This window comes from Coenobita brevimanus, chromosome 108, assembly GCF_032717465.1.
Source record: "Coenobita brevimanus isolate Jiangsu-jjx chromosome 108, ASM3271746v2, whole genome shotgun sequence".
Classification (NCBI taxonomy): domain Eukaryota; kingdom Metazoa; phylum Arthropoda; class Malacostraca; order Decapoda; family Coenobitidae; genus Coenobita; species Coenobita brevimanus.
The window spans coordinates 13521617-13546084 of NC_137061.1; the positions used below are offsets into that span (position 1 = coordinate 13521617).

General features: G+C 43.1%; 1 protein-coding gene across 1 annotated transcript in view; it reads right to left on the reverse strand.

Moving 5' to 3' along the window:
• The window catches only part of LOC145417017 (metallophosphoesterase MPPED2-like), a 113548-nt gene that overhangs the window by 13959 nt on the left and 75121 nt on the right, over window positions 1-24468 (reverse strand). Inside the window, exons 2-3 of the mRNA XM_080285860.1 lie at window positions 21179-21326; window positions 9205-9373 (exon numbers count right to left, since the gene is read on the reverse strand). Of these exons, the coding sequence (XP_080141986.1) occupies window positions 9205-9373; window positions 21179-21326 (317 nt within the window). The remainder of the gene's footprint in view (window positions 1-9204; window positions 9374-21178; window positions 21327-24468) is intronic.

The following is a 24468-nucleotide window of genomic DNA, read 5'->3' on the forward strand; positions in this document are numbered from 1 at the left end:
CATCCACACCACAACGCTCCTTCCTCTCCCCATCTATCAGTCTGTCTCTCTATGTAATTCCACATGCTCCTCTCAAACTCATTTCCACTTATATCACTCCTGACTTGTGTCCTTTACACAAGGTCCATGCTTCACAACCATACGTTAGAGTTGGTGTCACAATCCTACCATGCAGAGACTTTTTTACTTCCATGCTCACTTCATTATTTCTTATCATTGCTCTCAAAGAACCAGCAACCTTTCTTCCTTGTTGTTCTCTTTCAAGCATTTCATCCTCCAAACTTCCATCCTTACTCACCACACTACCAAATTACTTCTATGTACTCACATTTTCCATTTCCTCATCATCCAACCTCCCTGTAGGCTACATTCAGTGACTTTGATTCTCTCCAAGTCCATAACCTTACCCTTCCCTACATTCACTTTTGGATTCTGTTTCTTACACACTCTCCCAAACCCATTCACCAAGACATGCAGTTCCCCTTCGTCTTCACTTAACAATATAGTATCATCTGCAAACAACGGTACAGGGGGTTTCCAAACACTGCCCTCTCACATTAGGGCCGCTCCAACATCCACTGCCCTACCTTGTATCTCTTTTATAACCCCATCCATGTACAGATTGAACAACCATGGAGACATGACACATCCCTGTTTCAACCCAACCATCAAATAGAAAAACTCACTCAGTTTACTATCCACACGCACTGCAGCCTTAGCACCCTCATACATACTCTTCACAGCATTCAACAACTTCCCATTTACTCCATATATTCTTAATACTTTCCACAATCCTTGTCTATCCACCCTGTCATATGCCTTCTCCAAATCCATGAAGGCCGCATACAACTTCTTTCCCTTCTCTAGAAACTTTTCCACTAAATACCTAAGAATGAGTATCTGATCTACACAACCTCTTCCCTTCCTAAAGCCTCCCTGTTCTTCTCCAACTAATTTCTCTGTTATTTCCCTAACTCTGTCAGTAAGTATCCTACCATATACTTTTCCTATTACACTAAGAAGACAAATGCCCCTATGATTACCACATACTTCTTTTTCCCCTTTCATTTGTACAAGGGAATAATTATACCTGACTTCCAATCCTCCGGGACTCTCCCTTCCACCCAGGCCAATCTGCACATCTTCCACATCCATTCTACTATTAACTCTCCCCCATGCTTCGGCATTTCACCACACACTCCATCAGTTCCTGGGGCTTTCCTCATTTTGACTCTTCATTGCTTTCACAACTTCCATCCTACTGATTTCTTCCTCTCTTCTCACCTCCCTCCTTCTCCCAGCCATTCCTCAGCCTCTTATATTCGCATTACTTTCATTCTCTATGTTCAACAATTCTTTAAAGTGTTCTCGCCATCTGCTCACATTTTCTCCCTTCTCAACTAGTAATCTACCATTTTTATCTTTCACTCCCCAGCTAATTTCACTTCCACCCTGTCTTACTCTTTTCACCTCTTTCCAGAACATTTTCTTACAGTCCCTCCACTTTACACTCAAATTCCTTCCAAATTCCTCGTCCACTCTTCTTACTCTCTCTCTTACTAATCTTTTCATCTCTCTCTTCCTTTCTACATATAACTCTCTCTTCCATCTCTCAACTTCTTTCACGCCCCTATTTCTCATCCACTCACTATATACTTTATTCTTTTGTGCCACAGCCTCTCTCACCTCTTCATTCCACCATGCTGTTCCCTGCACCCCCTTTCATCTTCTCTTTGCCCCACACACCATCTCACATGCTTTTTTTTTTTTTTTTTTTTTTTTCATGTGAGAAAGAAGGAACCAAAGGCCATGAGCCCGCAGTAACAGTTCCCTCCAAGAGAAAAACAAAATACAATAGAGAGCCAAATTCAAGATCCGATCATTTTGAGATGCCTGGACACACTGCGTTTGAAAGACTGGAGATCGTAGGCAGCAGGAAATACAGACAGAGGGAGACAGTTCCAGAGCTGACCTGTTGCAATATGAAAGACTGGAAGTAACGGTTAACTCTTGCATTAGAGAGTTGGACAGAAAAGGGATGAGAGTTTGCTGCCAAACGGGTGCTATGCGCCCGTTGTAGAGGTGGAGGAATGCAAGCAGACAGTTCAAAGGTGCAGTGACCATTAAAGTAGCGACAGAAAAGAGATAAAGATGCAATAGTGCGGCGAAGAGACAGAGGTTGAAGGGAGTCAGTAAGAGGAGGAGAGTTAATGAGACGAAAAGCCTTTGACTCCACCCTATTGAGAAGAGCTGTATGTGGGGAGCCTCCCCACACATGAGAGTTGTACTCCACACAGGGGAGGATAAAACCCCTGTATAGAATCAACAATTGTGCAGGGGTAAAGAAAGAGCGGAGTCGGCTTAGCACACCCAATCTCTTGGAAGCAGATTTTACAAGAGATGTAATATGATCTTTCCAAGATAAGTCCCGAGTAAATGAAACCCCAAGAATGTTCAAGGATGATGCAGGATTAAGCTGAATATTATTAAACATTAGTGGGTATACCTGTGGAAGATTTTGTCGGGTTGATAGGTGTAAGAACTGAGTCTTAGATGCATTAAAAACAACCATATTATTTTTACCCCAGTCAGAGATACGAGCCAAGTCAGACATTAGGTGTGCCATAGCCTCATCCCTTGTTTGTTGAAGTAACTGTTGAGATGGGCGTTGCGGGAACCGAATGGAAAGGTGAAGGGTGGAGTCATCAGCGTATGAGTGGATAGGGTTAGATGTACAGTTTAGAAGATCATTGATGAATAAAAGGAAGAGAGTTGGTGATAGGACAGAGCCCTGAGGAACACCATTGTTGATAGATCTAGGAGAAGAACGATGGCCGTCTACAACAGCGGCTATAGAACGACCAGAAAGGAAGCTAGCAATGAAGGCACAGATAGAAGGATAGAAACCGTAGGAGGGCAGTTTGGAAATTAAAGATTTATGCCAGACTCGATCGAAAGCCTTTGAGATGTCAAGTGCAATGGCAAAGCTTTCTCCAAAGTCCCGAAAGGAGGATGACCAGGAGTCTGAAAGGTAGGTGAGAAGATCGCCAGTGGAGCGTCCCTGACGGAACCCATACTGACGATCGGAAAGAAGGTTGTGATAGGAAAGATGCCTTAAAATTTTTCTATTGAGAATTGACCCAAAAACTTTTGAAATACAGGACGTTAAAGCAACTGGACAATAGTTGGAGGGTTGGGAGTGGTCACCCTTTTTTGGGACTGGCTGAATGAGAGCAAACTTCCAGCAAGAAGGAAAGGTACAAGTTGACAGACAAAGGCGAAAGAGTTTGCCTAGGCAGGGTGTAAGCACTGAAGCACAGTTCTTGAGAACAACAGGAGGGACCCCATTAGGCCCATATGCCTTGTTAGTACTGAGGCCAGTGATGGCAGAAAATACATAAACTGAAGAAATTTTAATGTCAGCCATGAGGAAGTCAGAGGGGGGTAGTGATGGAGGAACAGCACCGGAATCGTCTAAGGTGGAATTGGAGGAGAAAGTCTGTGCGAAGAGATCTGCTTTATCAGTAGAAGAAATAGCTACAGAACCATCAGAGTAGAAAAGAGGAGGGAAGGATGATGAGGTAAAGTTGTTAGAAAGATTTTTGGCAAGGTGCCAGAAGGAGCAGGAAGAATTCGAGTTGGAGAGTTGAGAGCAATTAGTATGGATGAAATTATTTTTAGTAGAGCGAAGAACAGATTTAGCACGATTCCGGGCAGAAACGTAAAGATGATGTGATTCAGGGGTGGGTTGGCTCCGGTACCTTTTGTAGGCCCTCTCCTTGTTGTGGACAGCATTAGAACAAGCGTGATTAAACCAAAGCTTTCTTGCGTTAGTCAAAGGGTATGAGAAAGGAATGCATGCTTCCATGCCCGAGAGAATAACCTCCGTAATGCGCAAGGCACACTCAGATGGCTCCCGGCCATGGAAGCAATAATCATTCCAGGGAAAATCAAAGTAGTACTGCCTGAGGGCCTCCCAGTCCACGGCTCCAAAATGCCACAGACAACATTTCCTTGGAGGGTCCACAGGCCACACCGGAGTGATAGGACAGGTTAAGGTAATAAGGTTGTGATCGGAGGAGCCCAACGGAGAGAAAAGATTAACAGAATAAGCAGAAGGATTAGTTGTGAGGAAGAGGTCAAGTATGTTGGAGCTCTCTCCAAGGCGGTCAGGGATATGGGTAGGGTGCTGTACAAGCTGCTCTAGATCATTAAGGATAGAAAAGATGTAGGCTTGTTCACCAGGTGGATCCGTGAAAGGAGAGGAGAGCCAAAGGTGGTGGTGAACACTGAAATCTCCTAGAATGGAGATTTCAGAGAAAGGAGAAATGGATAGAATGTGTTCCATCGTAGAAGTAAGATAGTCGAAGAATTTTTGATAGTAGAATTAGGGGATAAGTAAACAGCACAGATATATTTAGTCAGAGAATGACAGGAAAGCCGAAGTCAGAATGTAGAGAATTCAGAAGAATCGAGTTCAGGAACACGAGAGTAAGATAAGTCGTTGCGTATATAGACACAACAGCCACCTTTGGCTTTGAAATGAGTATAGAGAAAGTAGGAGGATACAGAAAAGGGTTTGCTGTCAGTTGCCTCAGACAGCTGAGTCTCCGTGAGACAAAGAAGGTGAGGTTTGGAGGAGGAGAGGTGGTGCTCAACAGAGCGAAAGTTAGAGGAAAGGCCGCGAATGTTGCAGAAATGAAGAAGAAGAGAGTCAGACAGTGGTTCCAGGCACCTTGAGTCATCACCGGGAGAGGGGCGGACGGTGGGGGCACGTATTTCTTCTGTGAATATCTTGCATACACCTTCCACGTCCCACATATGCTCCAATTCGTATTTATCCAGTCGTTCCTGCACTTCTCTCTTATATTCTGCCTTTTTCTCATCCTCTTGTAACCTCTCCACTCTCCTTGCATCTACTCCTTCGTCCCATCTTCCTTTCTTCTATTTCTCCATTTTATTTGGACCTTGATTCTGACCACCACCAAGTGGTGGTCAGACAGTCCACTCCCCCAACCTTTATATGCTCTTGCATCCATTACACATCTTCACATCCTTTCATCCACACACATACATAATCAATCATTGCCTTCCTTTCATTCAGTTCACCATCACCCTTCTCATCATTTGTCATGCATACCTGTGGATCATTTTGTGCCTGAAGAGGGTATTGGTTATCACCAACCCCCTCCCAGCACGAATGTCCACTAACGCACTGCCATTCTCATCTATCTCAGCAGGCACACCCCACTCACCAACTACTCCATCCACCTTCCATTCATATCACCAATCAAAAACACTCTTTCATTCCTTTCGAACTTTTCCATGTACACTTCCACATTTGTCCAGAACTCTTCTCTCACTCTGCTTGCACGATCTTGTGTTGGCAAATACACGAACACAATCGCCCACATTCGTATTCCAACTTTCAATCTTACCCACACAATCCTTGAGCCAACTGATTCATACTTTCTTATATTTCCTTCCATCTGTTATTCACAATAATACACACTCCTTCTTTTGCCCTCTTATTCTCACCTACTCCTGCACATATACCCCATCCATACTCCCATTCTCTGACACTCTCACCTCACATTTAGTTTCAGTTAATCCACATACATCCACTTTCGCACCCTCAAGCAGCTGGAGAATCTCTCTCTCTCTTTCACCTCATCATTTGACCCCTTACATTCCACGTCGCCATCCGTATCATGTCCTTTGTACGGTCTTTAGTCGTCATCTTTTGGTCCGTCCTGGTCCGAGGCTTCTTGTTCGTATTTTTTGTTAGTTGTTTTCCTGGGAGGGGCACTAACCCTTCACCAACCCACTTGCTGTTACGTAAGGAACACGTGTTGGTTGGTTATAAGGTTACCACTCAGTGCTTAAATGGTTTCCTGGTTTACAGGAAATCATTTGGCTTGCCACTCAATGTAGAGATACCCCCAAAACAGGTTATCACTACTTCTATTTCTTCATTTTACTTGGACCTTGATTCTGACCTTGATTCTGGTCAGTCCTGGTCCGAGGATTCTTGTTCGTATTTTTAGTTAGTTGTTTTCCGAGGAGGGGCACTAACCTTCCGCCGACCCCTTTGCTGTCACGTAGGAAGCACGTGTCGGTTGGTTATAAGGTTACCACCCAGCTCTGTAAATGATTTTCTGGTTTACAGGAAATCGTTTCGCATGCCACTCGATGCTGCACAGATTTCTTCGGCGAATATCTTGCACACACCTTCCACCTCTTCCATCTGTTCCAAATCATACTTACTGTACCCAATCGCTCCTCCACTCCTCTCTTATATTCTGCCTTTTTTCCATCCTCTTGCAGCCTTTCTACCCTGCTTGGATGGACTATTTCCTCCTGTCCATCCATCGCTCTATTCCTCCATTGCACTTGAACCTTGACTTTCAACACCACGAAGTGGTGGTCAGAAAGTCCATTCCCCCAATCCTTGTGTGCTCCAGCATCCATTACATACCTTCTCATTCTGTCATCCACACACAGATAACCAATCACTGCCCTCCGTTCATTCAGTTCATCACCCACCCCTCTCATTACTCGCCACGTATACCTGTGGATCATTTTCTGCCTAATGGTGGAACTGGCCATCAGAAACACCCTTCCTGATCAAATGTCAACTAGAGCACTGCTATTCCCATCCACTTCTACAGGCACACCCTGCTCACCAACTACATCCACCTTCACATTCCATACATATAATGTATGCTAAACCTCGACTTAAAGTAAGTTAATAGACCAAATATCGGATTTATTGGACACTACAAAGTTACCGGGTTTCCATCGGCTAAAACGAAGAATGGCCGTTAAACTCGGTCACAATACATGTGTTTCACGAAAACAAAAAAAGTGCGATATTATGGACCAAGTTAGTGTAAAATGGATACAGTTTTCATTTTTAACACTAGAATATGCTGTTGTAGTCATTTTTTATTAAAGAGCTTAGAATCCCTTTTCAGAGAGATTGCCATTGGATATAATGGATTTTAGGCTTTATTGGACCAGCCTTCCCCCAATTAATCCGTTATATATATATATATATATATATATATATATATATATATATATATATATATATATATATATAGAGTCAATCGGGGTAAATAAAAACATAGGGCAAGTTGGGGTAAAAAGTAACAAAGCCCTGCCAATCTTTATGTGTTGTCTAATTTTTCTAGTTGTTGATGTTGTGAGAGGCCTACCTGTACTCCATATTGTGTATGCAGATTTGCCCAACAATGATCTGTTGCCAGGTTATGATCAAATGAAGACTTTTTGTTTTATTTTCTGCTCATTTAACTTTTTTGGCGTTTTTTCTTTAAGTAATATCATTTCAGGTGCTCTGAATGCACTGCATTCATTCTGCTGTCAGGTGATTAGTGACAGTTGCCCTTAAGAGTCAAACCAAGAGACAGGACCTGCCTTCTTTTGTAACTCCAGTATAGATATGTGGTTTTTTTTACCCAGGGTACAGACACCCCCAAATGGGTAATAAAAAACCAATGTTTCTTATTGCATCTAAAAAACAACAAAGCAGAAAATACAACAAATCAGCAGTGTGAGGTCCAACAAAGCCTCACATTGAAGATAAACTTCATGGAAAGCAATACAATTATTTTTCTGATGACGCAGTTCTCGAATGCTTCAAAAATGTAGTTAAGTTTGGATTTCCTTCTCCTAAAAAGGCAAAACATTAGAAGAATGTGAAGTTTGCATGGATCAGTCCAAACAAGTAAGATACCAGTATATATATAAAGGACAAGAGGGCACTCATGGAGCGCATACCTCCGTCAGTGTGATTGCAGGATCCTGCTCCGGATCTGCCCTCAAATTTAATCATTTCTTTTTTGGCCCATGGCCCACTCTTCCACAAAATTTTATTGAAATTCATCGAGAACTTTTGGAGACACTGTGTGGACAAACAAACAAGAAACACACAAACACAGGTGAATACATAACCTCCAACTTCGTTGGCAGAGGTAAAGCCTTGGTTCGTAACTGAAATCGTCTGCCTATATTCAGAATGTATGCTGTATTTTTTTTTTTTTGATCTAATTATAGGTTATGTATAAATGTGTTGTACACATAAACAAAGAAAATTCATGAGCTTTTGGAAGCTGTATTTCCATTGGTTTCAGAGTCTTTGCTATTTTTTTTTTTTTTTACCCCGAGAATGGTTTTCATTTTCCCCATTCACTGGGGTAAAGAAAAATCCACATATTCTTTAAAATCTCAACACTGACATATCGTGTTTCCTTTTCTTTGTGGCTATCAGCATATCTATGAAGCACGTGTTATTAATATAATTGCATATATATATATATATATATATATATATATATATATATATATATATATATATATATATATATATATATATATATATATTATAGATAGATAGATGTGTGTGTGTGTGTGTGTGTGTGTGTGTGTGTGTGTGTGTGTGTGTGTGTGTGTGTGTGTGTAATTCACCGGTCGGTCAGGATCGCTTGATGGTCGTGATCGTCAGCTTTTACCCTCCCGGAAGGGAGCTGAGAGCTCATGTAGTCCGATCTAAGGGCAAGGCTGCCACTCTTCACACACACACACACGCGTCCCCTTGCTTAAGGGGGACAGGAACCACCCACTTCGTCAGTGAAACTTTTCGCTACCTGAGCGAGGCGCAAACTCCCGTCTACCAGATGGCAAGTGAGAACGTTACCACTGAGCCAGCGTGTGTGTGTGTGTTTGTGTGTGTGTGTGCAGAGGGTTATGTTTTTGAGGCTGAGTCAGGTTTCTGGGGCTGAATGGTGAGTGAATGAATGTACTGTCTGTATTGCCCAGTATGCTTTTGATAGTACTCACTCGTTTATGGTTTTTCTTTTCTTCTTTTTCTTGACCCTACCTCATAACACCCTTAGATGGATGAAATATATGATGATGATGATGTTGATGATGATGACTTATTGTATGCTTGTGATGTGGGACAAGGTAGTTACAGATGAGAGGTAAAGGAGTGGGAGAAAGGGATGGAGACATGGGGACAGTGGGGTGGAGTTGGGAGGAATCAGATGGAGATGAAAGGAATGGAATGGAGGTGGAATGATATTTTGCTGAAGAAGATGGTAGAAGGGGATGAATGTGAGGTGGAAAGAGGATGGAGATCATCAATGCCTCCACCACCAGCATTACCACCATCCGCCTTACCATGGACTGCCGTATATCTTGAGTCCATACAGGGTGATTTGTTGATCCTGCAGATACGTGGCATTGGTCAAGAGTTTATGTGGGTCCTGGGGTCGGGGGCATACCAGTGGGTCCAGCACTTCGTCGTGATTACCTGCTATCACCACCTTATGTGGGTGTGGCAGCTGACCTGGGGGGAAAATATAACACACAATAGTCAGCCATAACTATAATATGGCAGGGATGGGTTCCAAATATAACAACTATTTCCTACAACTGGTGCTGTACACTGAGACAACTGGCAAATCAGCTTTAGAGGTGCTATGGAAGTATAACAAATGCTTTGCTAGCTGATGTGACGAAAGCCCCTTCACTCTGATGAATCAACCATACAATTTTTTTTTATGCTAGGAAGAAGGAACCAAAGGCCACAAGTGCGCAAAAACTGTTCCTTCCAAGAGAAAACAAAATACAAGACAGAGCCAAATTCAAGACCCGATCGTTTCGAGATGCCTGGACACACTGAGTTTGAAAGACTGGAGATCATAGCAAGCAGGAAACACAAACAGAGGGAGACAGTTCCAGAGCTGACCTGTTGAATAACTGTAGGACTGGGAGTAACGGTTAACTCTTGCGTCAGAGAGTTGGACAGAATAGGGATGACAGTTTGCTGCTAGACGGGTGCTACGCGCCTGTAGTAGAGGTGGAGGGATGCAAGCAGACACACACATTATATATATATATATATATATATATATATATATATATATATCATCTCATCTCATCAGCCGTTTGAGTGTCCACTGCGGGACCGGCCTATCCCGACCGAAGTGGGGACGATACAGCCAATGTATCTCTACCAAGTGGCTTAGGCTGTCTGGTAGAGATTGTATGTAGGGTGAGAAGTGCTTGTAAGTGTAATTGTAGTGTTGGAGTGGCTTTGGATATGTGTGTGTAGTTTGTGAACCAAGTGTAATCGGCCCGTGCAAGCCGACTGGGTGCAAGCGTACTTTATAGTATGCGACACTGGTTCAGCCACAGCACCCCTTGTGTCCGCCAAAGTAGTACGTGGCCAGAAGAACGCTCCCAAAGTTTATTACCCTGGCGGGGCGCGAACCCTCGTCCTTCAGTGTACGAAAACGCACACTTTACCACTGTACCACAGAGGCTCAATATATATATATATATATATATATATATATATATATATATATATATATATATATATATATATATATGCATGGATCCGGTGTTTGCTGTGAGACAGGTATGTGAAAAGTATTTAGCGAAAGGTAAGGATGTGTTTTGGGCGTTCATGGATGTAGTAGAGAAATAAGTGATAGGGAGGCTTTGTGGACTGTTTTATGATTGTATGGACTTGATGGTAGGTTGTTAAAAGGAGTGAAAAGTTTTTATGTAAATAGTAGAGCATGTGTAAGAGTGGGAAATACTGTGAGTGATTGGTTTCCCGTGAGAGTGGGGCTACGACAGGGTTGTGTGATGTCGCCTTGGTTGTTTAATATATATATGGATGGTGCTGTAAGGGAGGTGAATGCAAGTGTTAGGTGGAGGTCTGAGTCTGGTGATTGTTGATGGTAGAGAGTGGAATCTGAAGCAGCTGCTGTTTGCAGATGATACTGCACTGGTGGCTGATTCAAAGAAGAGATTGAGACAGTTGGTAGAGGAGTTTGGAAGGGTGTGTGAAAGGAGGAAATTGAAAGTAAATGAGAATAAGAGTAAAGTGATGAAGTGTACGAGGTTGGTAGATGGTAGGAGGATGAATATAGTTTTGAATGGTGAGTTGCTTGAGGAGGTAGAGTGTTTTAAGTACTTAGGGTCAAATGTTGCTGTGGATGGAAGAATAGATGCAGAAGTGAAGTTTAGAATGAATGAAGTAGGAAAGATGCTGGGAGGAATGAAAAAAGTGTTTAGATGTCGTTCGCTTAGAATGGACGTAAAGAGAAGGCTGTATGAGGGTGTTGTGGTTCCGACTGCATTATATGGGGCTGAAACATGGAATATGGGTGTAGCAGAGAGGAAAAGTTTGAATGTAATGGAGATGAGGTGTCTGAGGAGTATGTGTGGAGTGGCGAGTATGGATTGAGTGCGAATTATGAAGTGCGAAGGAGATCTGGAGTTGTTCGGGAGATGGCTGATCGAGTTGAGCAGAGGGTGTTGCGATGGTTTGGGCATATGGAGAGAATGGATAATGAGAGATTGGTGAAAAAGATAACTAGCTCTGATGTGAGAGGTGTAAGGCTGAAAGGAAGACCACGAATAGGATGGATGGACAGTGTGAAGAGAGCGCTGGATGTGAGGGATGTCTGTTGAGCAAGGAAGAGTGGCTGTGCGTGACAGAAATAAATGGAGAAAAATTGTGAATGAATAAGTGATGACGCAGCCCTGAGGGGATATTCTCCCGCATTTGGTCTGATCAGCTGATCAGGTCAGGTGCGGGGAAGGAGATGGGTCCATTATGATGTGGCAGGGGTAAATCAGCTCTGCTGTCGGGCCCTGCTGTGGATGTCACTAATTGTACTGTGCAGTTGACCCTCGTGCGGTTTGGTGCGGTGATGCTCTGTCCCTTCTCCCCTTTGGGGCTAAGATGCGAATGAATGTGTTTGAGTAAATTGGGAGTGCGTCGTCTTGTCTTGGCTACCTCCCTTTCCTTGGGGGAAGCAGCCTGCTTGTGTGTGTGTGTGTATATATATATATATATATATATATATATATATATATATATATATATATATATATATATATATATATATTCTGCTCTATTCTGTTCTACTAGTGCTACTACCAAATAATTTCATTCGGCTTTTGAGAGACTTTGAACTGAGGTTGTCAGACACAGCCTTCATTAATCCTTTGACTGTCTGAAGTCCGTCCTAAGTTGAATAAAATCGTCTCATGTTAACATGAAAAGTCAGTCCAGCAACTATTACGCAGAACAAAAAAGTACTTTAACATGCATCTATGGTGTAAACCCCTTCACTGCCCGGACCTCTTGTTACTGAAGAAAATCATCTGGTGTTACCCTAATCGTAAGTTTCAGGTGGCCTGTAAACTTAAAAGCAATAATCGGTTATCCCCCAGCAGAAGAAACCACGGACCAGTGAGCAATTCGTTGACTCTGAAGGGGAAACAAACTACATATGGTGAGAGTGAGGGGGAGTTCACAGTGACATCATGACAAAATAATTGGAAGCTGACATATTTTGTCCGCTGGGAGGATGCCAGTCACTGCTGTCGTCTGCACCAGTAGCAGAGAAAGGCTTTCCTGAGATGGTTTTTCAGGACATTAACTGCTGTGTTAGGATTTCTCTGCTCGTAATATCCTGAACAAAGACACTAATGTCGGCCACAGAAATAAGGTTATTTGAGAAATTACCATACACTTGGCGTTTAAACTGCATCCAGAGTATCAACTACAGAAAGTCCTTGTTATAGCCTATGTCGCCCGTTTTAATGCTCAGCGCTAATATTACAGAAAAATTATAAATTAAAGTTTGACTGGTGTATCATACAGTACAGATTGAAAATAAAGGCCAATAATGTTCTTACACCTTGATCCGTAATATCCCATGTTTTTGTACATTTTTGTCATGATGTTATGTATTCTTTACATCAATTCAATATTTATTTATTTATTTATTTTTTTTTTCAGTTGATCGATGACACTTGAGGGTAATATATTACCAATGAGTTCCTATACATTTTGTAATAATTATCCACACTACTAAAATGTACATTCATAGGTAGTTTGAAATTTTAATCATAAGGTGTAATAACCGATAAGAAACTGAACAAATTAAACTCTGGTCTGACCGAGATTCGACCTCAATCCCCTGTGCTCCACGCGCGCACGTTACCACTGAGACAAAGAGAACAGCCCCACTTTGCCTAACGGGCCACGCGGGCTCTTATAGACCCCATTACAAAGGGTTCCTAAGAGTAGGTTGAGAGCTTCGCTGAGGGAAGAAACACTTGCTCTCTCTCTGTTTTGATTTCTCAAGGACTAGGCCGTGTCCTCCTGCCGAGGGCTTTTCCTTCGTCTAGCCCCATTATGAGCTGACACATCGACTCCTAATCCCCTAAAAGGAATTTCGATCATATTAGGCCTATGCTAGTAATATCTGGAAAGTGAACCCTTCCATGAAAACTGTGAGATATGAGAAATACAAAGCAGCTGTGCGGTGCGATGGCAGAAACAGCTGTCAGCAGCTTGGCGACCTGGGATAAGACTAGACGGTCAAGTACCCCATTCTGATACTAAAACTGTTTTGTACTTCGTTCGTTCGTTTAAAGATTCCCTGCACCTATAGTGCAGGCCGGGCCATACATTAGCCCGGTCAGTGGGGTATGGGCTGGTTAAAAAAACAGTAAGGGGGGGGGGACAGGACCTGGAGATTGCCCAGCACACACGTCCTGTCTCCTGGCTGGCTTTGTGGTGTGTGTGACGACACCGTTTTGTACTTATGAAATAAGAGTGATAAATTCTTATCCTGCGCGTATCACCCTAACAAATAAAGGTTAGGGTGGTGAAAGGGCAGCTTCATTATCTTAATACCCTGAAATATTCAGATGATTTTTTTTTTTTCATATTAAAATATAATACTTTCACCTTATTAATTTGGTAGAACCTACCTGATAGTTCTAACACTTTCAAGGGCTCAAGTTTGGGTATAAGTCTGCGAGTGGACTTCAAGTTCCGGCAGAGTATTTTACTTTCGAGACTGGATCCAGCATGGCCATTGTCTGGTTTTCAAGTTTTTTTCAAGCCTTGCCCAGACCTGAATGCAAAATTGAAATCCTCAAAGGCCAAGAATTTGGGGCTTTCATAAACTGAGGGGTCAACGCTGCCATGTATATCTTGTACTGTTCTTCAAGTTATAGTATGGACACCTCTTTCTATTAGGTTCATTTATTACTCTTTCTTGAGATGTACTGCTAATAACAGCTCAAAATTTCATATCCTTAACTCTTTAAATTTAAATGTACTGGTCAATTATTATTTTGAAAGTGGCTGTTTTCTGCCGACACAATATATATGGTTGATTTGCAGATTCTCTAAATTCCTAATACCAGTTGTTTGGAAGAAGAAGTTGTGTTACTGTGGAACATTTTTCAGACATACTGTATAACGATGATTTAATTGTAGCATGCTGCTGAACCTATCTCTATCTATCCATAGCCCGATGCACTAATCCCGCAAAGAGTGGCCGCAGACAAAACGCCTCCAAATTTCTCTGTCACCCACCATTTGACAGCCCTCCCCCCAATTTACTCCTCCCACCCTTATATACCTCTCAACTCCATCCCTCCACCTCATCCTCGGTCTCCCCCTCCCTCTCCCTCCCTTCACCTCACCTACATACACCCTCTTAGTCAGTCTTTCATTCTCCATTCTCTTCACATGTCCAAACCACCTCAGTGTATTTCTCCTAATTTTCTCAACCACATCCACATCCACCCCACAACGTTCCTTCACTTCTTCATTCGTCAACCTGTCCCTCCATGTCACTCCACACGCTCCTCTCAGGTAACTCATTTCCACTGCTCTCACTCTTGCCTTGTTCCCCTCTTGCAAGGTCCACGCCTCGCTTCCATACGTCAGGGTGGGGATCACAATACTATCATGCAGAGACTTCTTACCGTCCATACTCACCTCCCTATTTCTCATCACTGCTTTCAGTGAACCAACAACCTTCCTTTCCTGCTGTACCCTTTCACGCACTTCATCCCCCAAAGTTCCATCCTTACTCATCACACTACCCAAGTACTTGAATGCACTCACATTCTCCATATCCTCACCATTCAACCTCACTGCGCATTCTGTGACTTCATTCCTCTCAAACACCTTAACTTTACTCTTGTTTACATTAACACTCAGATTCCTCTTCTTACACACTGTCCCAAATTCATTCACCAAACCGTGCAACTCCCATTCATCTTCACTCAACAATACTGTATCATCAGCAAACAGCAACACCGGAATCTTCTACACCTCACCCTCATTCATTACAGCCACCTCCCACATCCACTGCCCTACCTTGCACCTCCTTTGCAACCCCATCCATGAATATATTAAACAGCCATGGAGACATCACACATTCTTGTTTCAGTCCCACGTTTAGATAAAGGAACTCACTCAGCTCACCATCCACTCGCACCGTAGCCCTAGCTCCCTCGTACATACTCTTCACAGCACTCAACAATTTCCCATCCACTCCATATATTCTTAATACCTTCCACATACCTTGCCTATCTACGCTGTTATATGCTTTCTCCAAGTTCATGAAGGCAGCATACACTTTCTTTCCCATCTCCAGATACTTCTCCACTAAACATCTTAGAACAAATATCTGATCTACACACCCTTTTCCCTTCCTAAATCCCCCTTGTTCTTCTCCAATTAGCTCCTCTGTTACATGCCTAAGCCTATCAATAAGTATTTTACCATATATTTTTCCAGTCACACTAAGAAGGCAAATACCCCTATGGTTACCACATACTTCTCTCTCCCCTTTTCCTTTGTATAAAGGAACAATTATATCTAATTTCCAGTCCTCTGGAACCCTTCCCTCTTCCCAAGCCAATCTACACAACTTCCATATCCACTCCACAACAATCTCACCCCCATACCTCAGCATTTCAGCTAAGCCGACTCCGTTCTTTCTTTACCTCTGACAATTGTTGACTCTATACATGGGTTTTATCCGCTCCTTTGTGGAGTACAACTCTCATGTGTGGGGAGGCTCCCCACATACAGCTCTTCTCAATAGGGTGGAGTCAAAGGCTTTTCGTCTCATTAACTCTCCTCCTCTTGCTGACTCCCTTCAACCTCTGTCTCTTTGTCGCACTGTTGCATCTTTATCTCTTTTCTGTCGCTACTTCAATGGTCACTGCTCCTCTGAACTGTCTGCATGCAATCCTCCACCTCTACGACGGGCGCGTAGCACCTGTCTAGCAGCAAACTCTCATCCCTTTTCTGTCCAACTCTCTAATGCAAGAGTTAACCGTTACTCCCGGTCCTTCATTTATGCAACAGGTCAACTCTGGAACTGTCTCCCTTTGTCTGTATTTCCTGCTTCCTATGATCTCCAGTCTTTCAAACGCAGTGTGTCCAGGCATCTCGAAATGATCGGATCTTGAATTTGGCTCTCTCTTGTATTTTGTTTTTCTCTTGGAAGGAACAACGATTGCTGGCTTGCGCCCTTTGGTTCCTTCTTCCTCGCATTAAAAAAAAAAAAAAAATCACCACACACTTAATCAGTTCCTGGGGCCTTTCGCATCTTGGTCTTCTTCATTGCGTCCACTACTTCCACCCTACTGATCTCTTCCTCCCTCCTCTCATCTCTTCTTCTCCCAGTCATTCCTCCGTCCCTTACACTCGCACAACTCTCACTCTCTATATTCAACAAATCCTCAGAGTGCTCCTTCCATCTCCTCAATTTCTCTCTCTTCTCCACCAACAATCATTATTCCTGTCTTTCACTCCCCTACTATTTCCCCTTTCACACTGCCTTACTTTCTTTACCTCCTTCCAAAACAATTTCTTACTCTCCCTCCATTTCACACTCAGATTCCTCCCAAACTCTTCATCCACTTTCTTCTTACTCTCCTTCACCAGTCTCTTCACCTCCCTTCTCCTGCTCACATATACCTCTTTCTTCTTTCTCTCATCTTCTCCCCTACCTCTACTCGCCAACCATTCACTATATGCCTTCTTCTTTTGTTCCACAGCTCGTTTCACCTCATCATTCCACCATGCTGTCCCTTGCACACCCTTGCATCTCCTCCTCACTCCACAAACCACCTCACACGCTGCACCTATCACTTCCGTAGATATCTTACATACGTCTTCCACCCCTTCCATCTGCTCTAACTCATACCTTCCCAATCTTTCCTCCACTATGCTCTTATTCTCTGCCATTTTCTCACTCTCTTGCAACTTCTCCACTCTTCTCACAGGAGCTGTTTCCTCCTGTCTTCCCCTTCGTCTCCTCAACCATTTTCTTTGCCGCCTTACCTTGACCATCACTAAGTGATGGTCGAAGATTCCATTCCCCCACCCTCTCCACTCTCTTCCATCCAACTCTTGTCTTCTCATTCACTCATCCACACACACGTAATCTATCATTGCCTTTCGTTCAACAAGTTCACCATCCATCCTTCTCATGACTCCATGTATACCTGTGGATCATCTTATGCCGGAAGGTGTTGGCTATTGCCAACCCCTTACCAGCACAGATGTCCACCAAAGCACTACCATTCCCATCTACTTCAGCTGGCACACCCCACTGACCAACCACTCCATCCACTCGTACATTCCTAACTTTGCCATTTATGTCTCCAATCAAAAACACTCTCGCTCCTCTCAGACTTTTCCATACATGCTTCTACTCTCGCCCCAAACTCATTTTTCACTCTTGCCACTCGGTCCTCTGTTGGCACATACGCACATACAATCGCCCAAGCTTGTATACCTACTTTCATCCTCACCCATACAATCATTGCACCCACTGTTCCATACTCTCTTATATTCTCCTTCCACTTCTTGCTTATCATCAGACATACTCCCTCTCTTGCCCTCTCATTCTCATTAACTCCTGCACATATTCCTAAACCATACTCCCACTCTCTCACCCTTTCACCTTACCATTTAGTTTCAGTCAATCCATATATATCCACTTTTGCATCCTCAAGCACCTGGACAATCTCTCTCTCTTTCACTTCATCATTCACTCCTCTCACATTCCACGTTCCCATCCTTAGAATGTCCTTTGTTCGTTCCTTGGTCGTCAACGTATGGTCTGTCTTGGTCCGAGGCGCTTTGTTCACTTGTTTAGTTAGTTCTTTCTACGGGGTGGGACACTAACCCACCACCAACCCTTTTAGTCGCCTCATACGACAACAAGCAGGGATACTGGGGGAGTATTCTTGAAACCCCCCTACCCCCAGGGGGTAGTATTCGAGTACCCAAATAACCATAAAAGCCAAGTAAAACTAGACAGATTATGACGAAAGACTTCTTCATTAAAAAAAACAAAAAACAAACAAACATATGTTGGAAAACATTCATGACCTATATTCCAGGAACTAACAAGACTCTAATTATGCATTCCAAAAGTTCATTAGTATTTTCTAAAAGGTTTACTGTTGTTTGGCAGGTTATTTTGACATAAAACTAATGGACTGCAGGCTAAAGCTGCTCTTCTCCTGCGATCCACCTGCTTCATTCGAGGGAAAGAGGAGAAGATTATGGACGTTTGTGTAAATGAACAGCGGAACTGCCAAATTATATTGGTGCTAAGATGTGAAGGTGTGGGATAGTACCTCTAGTTAATAAAAATCAAATTCTTACAAAACTCTTATGGTATATTGCTCAGAATACAAGTTGAAAGGTGAGGTACCGTCCACATCAGTGGTTCTTAAGCTGGGAGTAAATACTCCAGAAGGGTAATATTGCCTGTTCAAGGGAGGGTAATACTGTATCTGTAAAACATTGTTAGGCATTTTTTTTAAGACAAAAAATGATGATCATAAACAGGATCTGGCTACTTTCTGGATAAAGTTTAGTAAAGAACACACCATTCTATCACACTGAGCAAGTTCCTGGTGCCCTTTGCAGCTACATACCGCTCTCCGGTGTGCATTTCTGCCATGCAAAAAAAAAAAAAAAAAATCCAAAAACAGAATGCTGCTTGACTGACATGCGATGCGTATTGCCGCCAACTGAGCCACACAGGAAAACTGATTAAAGAAAAAACTGTTTCACCCATCACACCAGTAGTTTAATGTAGTATATGTTCTACTGAAAACACTCGATTTAATGTAGTTGAAAACCATACACTGACTTCTTTCTATATACTGTATAATCACTTAGAAAATACATTACCAGTACCAATATGTTTTTCTACACTTTCTCCTGGTTTAAGTAGGATGGAGGTAGTAACAGAATATCTTGGTGTGTCAAGGCATAATAGTGGCAATAATGTTAAGCACCACTGGTCCAGATAATATGCTGAGATTTTTGCCCGTGTATCATTTGGTATCAGCGGAGCCTACTAGGCCTCAGGTACAATTCTGCAGGCTTCGATTCCTTCTCAAGCCATTTTGAGACTAACCACAACACTACAGGCATACCATAACTACCCACAAATGATACCAACTGAATATTAACTGCCTATATTCTTTTTTTTTCTTTTTGCATGACTATGCCATTACCTTCAACAACACACAGCTCAGTCCTTCTCCTCTCAGCATTACTGATTTTCTTTTTCTTGTGATCTGCCTCATAAAGATCACATTACTTCTAAAAAAAAAAAAAAAAAAAAAAAAGAAGAAGAAGGGGGTTTGCTTATGGGTGTTTATGGTTGTATCAGTGTCTACATTTATACCTGTGGAGAGTCTCGGATGGTCTGTGAAGGAATTCAAGCATGCTAAATTGTTGATGAGGCCTAGCAGGTTCCATTCATAACAAATATTCTCACACTGATGAAGTTACATATGGGTACAAGAATCATTCATTTAACCAAAACATGACAGATGAAAAAAATTGCAGTGTGTCGTTTGGATGGGACCTCACTGTGAGTTTGATTTCTGAATGAATGCACCATGAGGACTGCAAAAATGGATTTTGTTTACCTAGAGGTACTGCACATTCAGAAAATACCAATGGTCCTTTTGGTAAACATGATACAAAGAAGCTCTCACACTATCTTGATGAGAACAGCCCGGACGATCAAATTACCAAGACTAATCCCAACTCCAGTGAAGGGAAAAATTCCACGTCACTGGTGATGAAGGTATAAGCAGACAGACTGATGGTAAGGGAAAAAGAGTATACCCACGAATTCCCTGCATCCTGTTAAGGGTATGACAGTGGAAATGGGTTACCTGAAAGGTGCGTGGGGAGTTACGTGGGTGGAGTCGAGAGGGACCGAACACCCAGGACAGGTAAGGAAGTTCAAGATCATTCTGGTATTGATGGGTAAGAGTATGTGCTGGGAACTATCACGAGGTGGTAGGTGGGGTGTCCACCATCCAGTCACTTGATGTAGTGTTGCGTACTTCTTCCTTCACGTCTATCATTCTTTCTCTGTATGTGCCCTCCTTTCTTCCTATTTCTACCATCTTTTTGTCATTATTTATTACGTTTCTTTTCATATCAGATGACTCTACACTGAGTGACATCCCCAAAAGTTCCATATAACTCAGGAAAATTTTACAAGACTGGATGGTAACATGGAACCTAGTATGGTGTCCCTGTTACCATTGGTGGAGACAGAAGCGGCGTCCATCCAGGGACCAAACCTCCACACTAATTCCTGCGCCTTGCCGTATCGAGGCTATGTCAGCTTAATGAGAAGTTCGGTTCACTGCCCTGGACGGCCCTGCAGGGGCGGTTGCTTGCCCGTGGTTGATGGGTCTGCTTGATCAGATAGACTGGGGTAGATCAGCAATAACAACAACTTTTACGAGAAGTACCATGGGAATGCCTGGTCATGTAAGGAAATCAGAAAATGAGGGATTTACAAAAAGAATATGTGATGTGGACGAAGAAACTAGGAAAGAGACACCGGGGATAAGGTGGTACAATACGATGGAGAGGCATAAGAATGAAAAGCTTTGGGATGGAGGAAGGGTTGCTTAATGTATGTTTAGGGATAGGGTGACCTGTGCAACCCTCTCTGGGATTAAGGCATCTTGAGGGCTACAAATCCCCCTCTTTATATCAAAGTAAAGAAATGAAGACCCTGGCCCCTGCCCTCACAAATCCCACACACCCCAATCCTACTAACCCATCCTCATGCCCTCACCAGCAAAGGTTTTACTGAAATCCCAATGAAGGATGACCAAGAATCTTAGAGCAATGACTGGAGCTTGCCAGTGAAGCATCCCTGCCCTCACAAGCTCCTACCCCATAGCCCAACCCCCTACCCTCACTAACCCTACCCTCTACCCCTTACCCAATGTCTATACTTACCAAGCCAGTCATTAAACTGCCTTATCTCCTTGTATATGCCATACATGGTTATGTCACCAGCGTGTATGAGTATGTCACCCTCCGCCACCTCACTCACGGCCAAGCGATGTGCCCGTCCATGGGTGTCACTCAGGCACACCAGTCGTACCTGGAGGTTAGGGCAGGCCATAAGGTTTATTGTGATGTGAGCCTAATAATAACTTGACAACCAGGCACCTGAACTACAAAAGACATCACTGTACTGAACGAATTCATAAGGAGGTAGAGAGGGGTAGGGAAAGCTGTGGGTGTGTGGCTGTGGCTAAGGGTGTGGGTATACGTGTGGGGACATTTGTGGATGGCAGTGTGAATGTGGTAGTGGGTGTGAGTATGGAGATGAGTGTATGTAAGGAGATGGATGTGGGTATGTGGGGCTGAAGATACCAGTGTGGGTATGGCTATAGTTGTAAGTGTATGGAGTGAATTATGAGTGAGAGAATGGTTGGAGAATGGGATGGGAATATGGGAATGGTTAAGGGTGTATGATTAAGTGATTGTGGTTGTGGATGTGACTAGCGGGAAGTGATCATGTTCAGCCATTCAATCAATGACATTTTTTTACCTTATTCTTAACATCGCTAACCAAGTTGGAGGAGGTTATGTGTTCACCTATGTTTGTCTGTTTGTCCACGCGATATCTCCAGAAGTTCTCGCTGAATTTCAATGAAATGTTGTGGAAGGGTGGACCATGGGCCAGGAAAGAAATGATTAAAATTGGAAGTGGATCCGGATCCGTGTCCTGATCCTGATCCTGCAAAAGCATTGGCGGATGTATGCACTCTCTGAGTGCTTTCTAGTTTTTTTTAAAGGATTGAATTTTGAACTGCAAATGTCAGACAATTTTAATTAACCTCTTCACTACCTGGCGCGTCCCCAGGTGGCGGATAGGGAAGGCCTTGTAGATGTACAAGGTACCGTCTTAGACGGCACGGACCATGGGACCCCCTATAAATATATAGGGCTCCACCGAATATAACGAATAAGGTGGCAGAAAAATTACATCTCACCAGAAACTATGTGGCAGGGAGGTGAGATTATTTGCCACAATCCTCCCAACCAAACATAAGTTCTATTGCAAAGTATTTGACGGCGTTCCTGTTGGATCATCGTCTACTAAAGGTCCAACCGCACTGCCTCCTGTGTTTACAGGCAGTGTGCCACCGAAAGTGAGTAGACACTGTGTTGACAAGTTAGAGACTGGGATATTAAACACCTTAAATCCATGAAGATCTATGCATACAATGTAAGAAGCCTCGCTGAAGATTACAAGCTGGATAACTTAATGGCTTAACTGGAAAACATTAGTTGGGATATTGTAGGTTTGAGTGAGACCCACAGAAAAGAAGAAAAAGTAATTCAGCTCGATGACAGTGGCCACCTATTTTACTACAGAGGAAGAGGAAATAAAAGAGTTAGTGGTGTAGGATTTCTAAGTAACAGAAATCTTGCAAACAACATTGATAAATTCAGCAGTGTATCTGACAGAGCAGCAGTGGTTGTAATCAGACTGTGCAAAAAATATACCCTGAAAGTAATACAAGTATATGCACCAACTTCTCAGAGCTCAGATGAAGAAATTGAAACATCTATGATGACATCTCCCTGATTATGAAAGAGGAAAAGGCCACCTATTAGTTTAATACAGCATGGCCTTGCAAGGTTGGAGTAGGTCTGCCTAGGTTAATCCAGGTACTGCACAGCCGGTTTACCGCACGGCCTTGGTAATTTCCGATAAAATCGGTAATAAAATTTATTGTTCTTTCTAGAACCTTACTATTTTAGTGACTGTACAATTTTTATTGCCACATTTATCCCAGATTTCCCATTTCAAGGGGAAGGGGGGCAAAAACTAAAAAATGGTTAATTTGCAATAAAATCGACAATCGAAACCTTATAGAAAACACTAAATTCGTAAGGTTCTAGGAAAAAGAAACGAAAATCAAGGATTTGGTCGAAACGATAATTTTACCATTCATTCAACTGACATCGGTGGCAACACAGCAGCGATGGACAGGGCAATTTGTAACCACGAAACCACCAGAGGGATGAGAGGTGGTATAATCACTATGCATCTGAGTGGAGAAGAACCAGATACTATGACAGTGAGATATGGAATATGCAGAAAAATGGTGAACAAGTGCATCAACTAATATATACAGGAAGACCACACCAAGTCTCGTCAGCGCTCAGACCATCCTGAGAAACATCACAGGAAGAAAGCCACAGCCACAGAAGATTGGCCGGCAGACAGTGCACGTATGGTGAAGACAGGGTTGCAGTTACAGTGCTTCACACGAACAGTCGTACACCGACTGCAATGAGCAGGTTTCCACACACGTATCCCAGCAGTCAAACCTCTACTGACAATGGCACAAAGATCAGCATATGACATCTGCAACCCAGTATATTAACATGACAGAATTTTGGCAGCATGCTGTACTTTGCGACGAGAAAACCTTTTCATCAGTATCTCTTTGACCATCATACATCTGGCATCAAAGCAAAGTAATTCCCGTGGATCGTTTCCTGGTGGTGTATTCTTACCAAGTTATTATATATTATATAACATTATATATAATATATATCACATATAATATGAAAATACCCAGGACTCCAGCTCAGATTGAAAGTATGCCACAGTCCCAGCTCCAACTGCAACCAGAAACCACCACCAGGTAGCTGAAATACGAGTGTCTGCATGAGTGTCTGCATACATGGTGTCCGGAAGTTTCCTAGGCCGGAGCCACCGCACCGCCATCATCGCAACCCAAGCCACCAGTACCAACGACAGTGGGGGCTGGTCAGCTTAGTGCCTGCTAGAGGCGGCACAACTGAGCTTACTAGATGTGGCTTGGCAATACAGAAGGGGTTCCAGTGTCCAGAGTGTTTGCTGGAGGCGGCTTGGCAACGCAGGAGTGGCCACACACTCCCAGGAGTCCAGCAAGCTTCTCCATTGTGACCTGAAGCTGTAGTCTGTCCTCCCCCCAACACACATCCCCTCACACACGTAAAGAGAGCCCTCCTCCCCCAGGAAAAGGAATCCAGGGCTTTGTCTTGACAATTGGGTCCCTTCTAACTTCACCGCTAGACCCACTCTGGGTACAGACCACACTACTCTATTCCCAGGCTGAGAGAGAGAGAGAGAGAGAGAGAGAGAGAGACCCAGACATTGGGTCTCCATTTTGCTGGAGTCAGAGTTGTAGTCGATCTCCCCCTTGGTCCTATCTGAAATAATTTACTATGGTCGTACC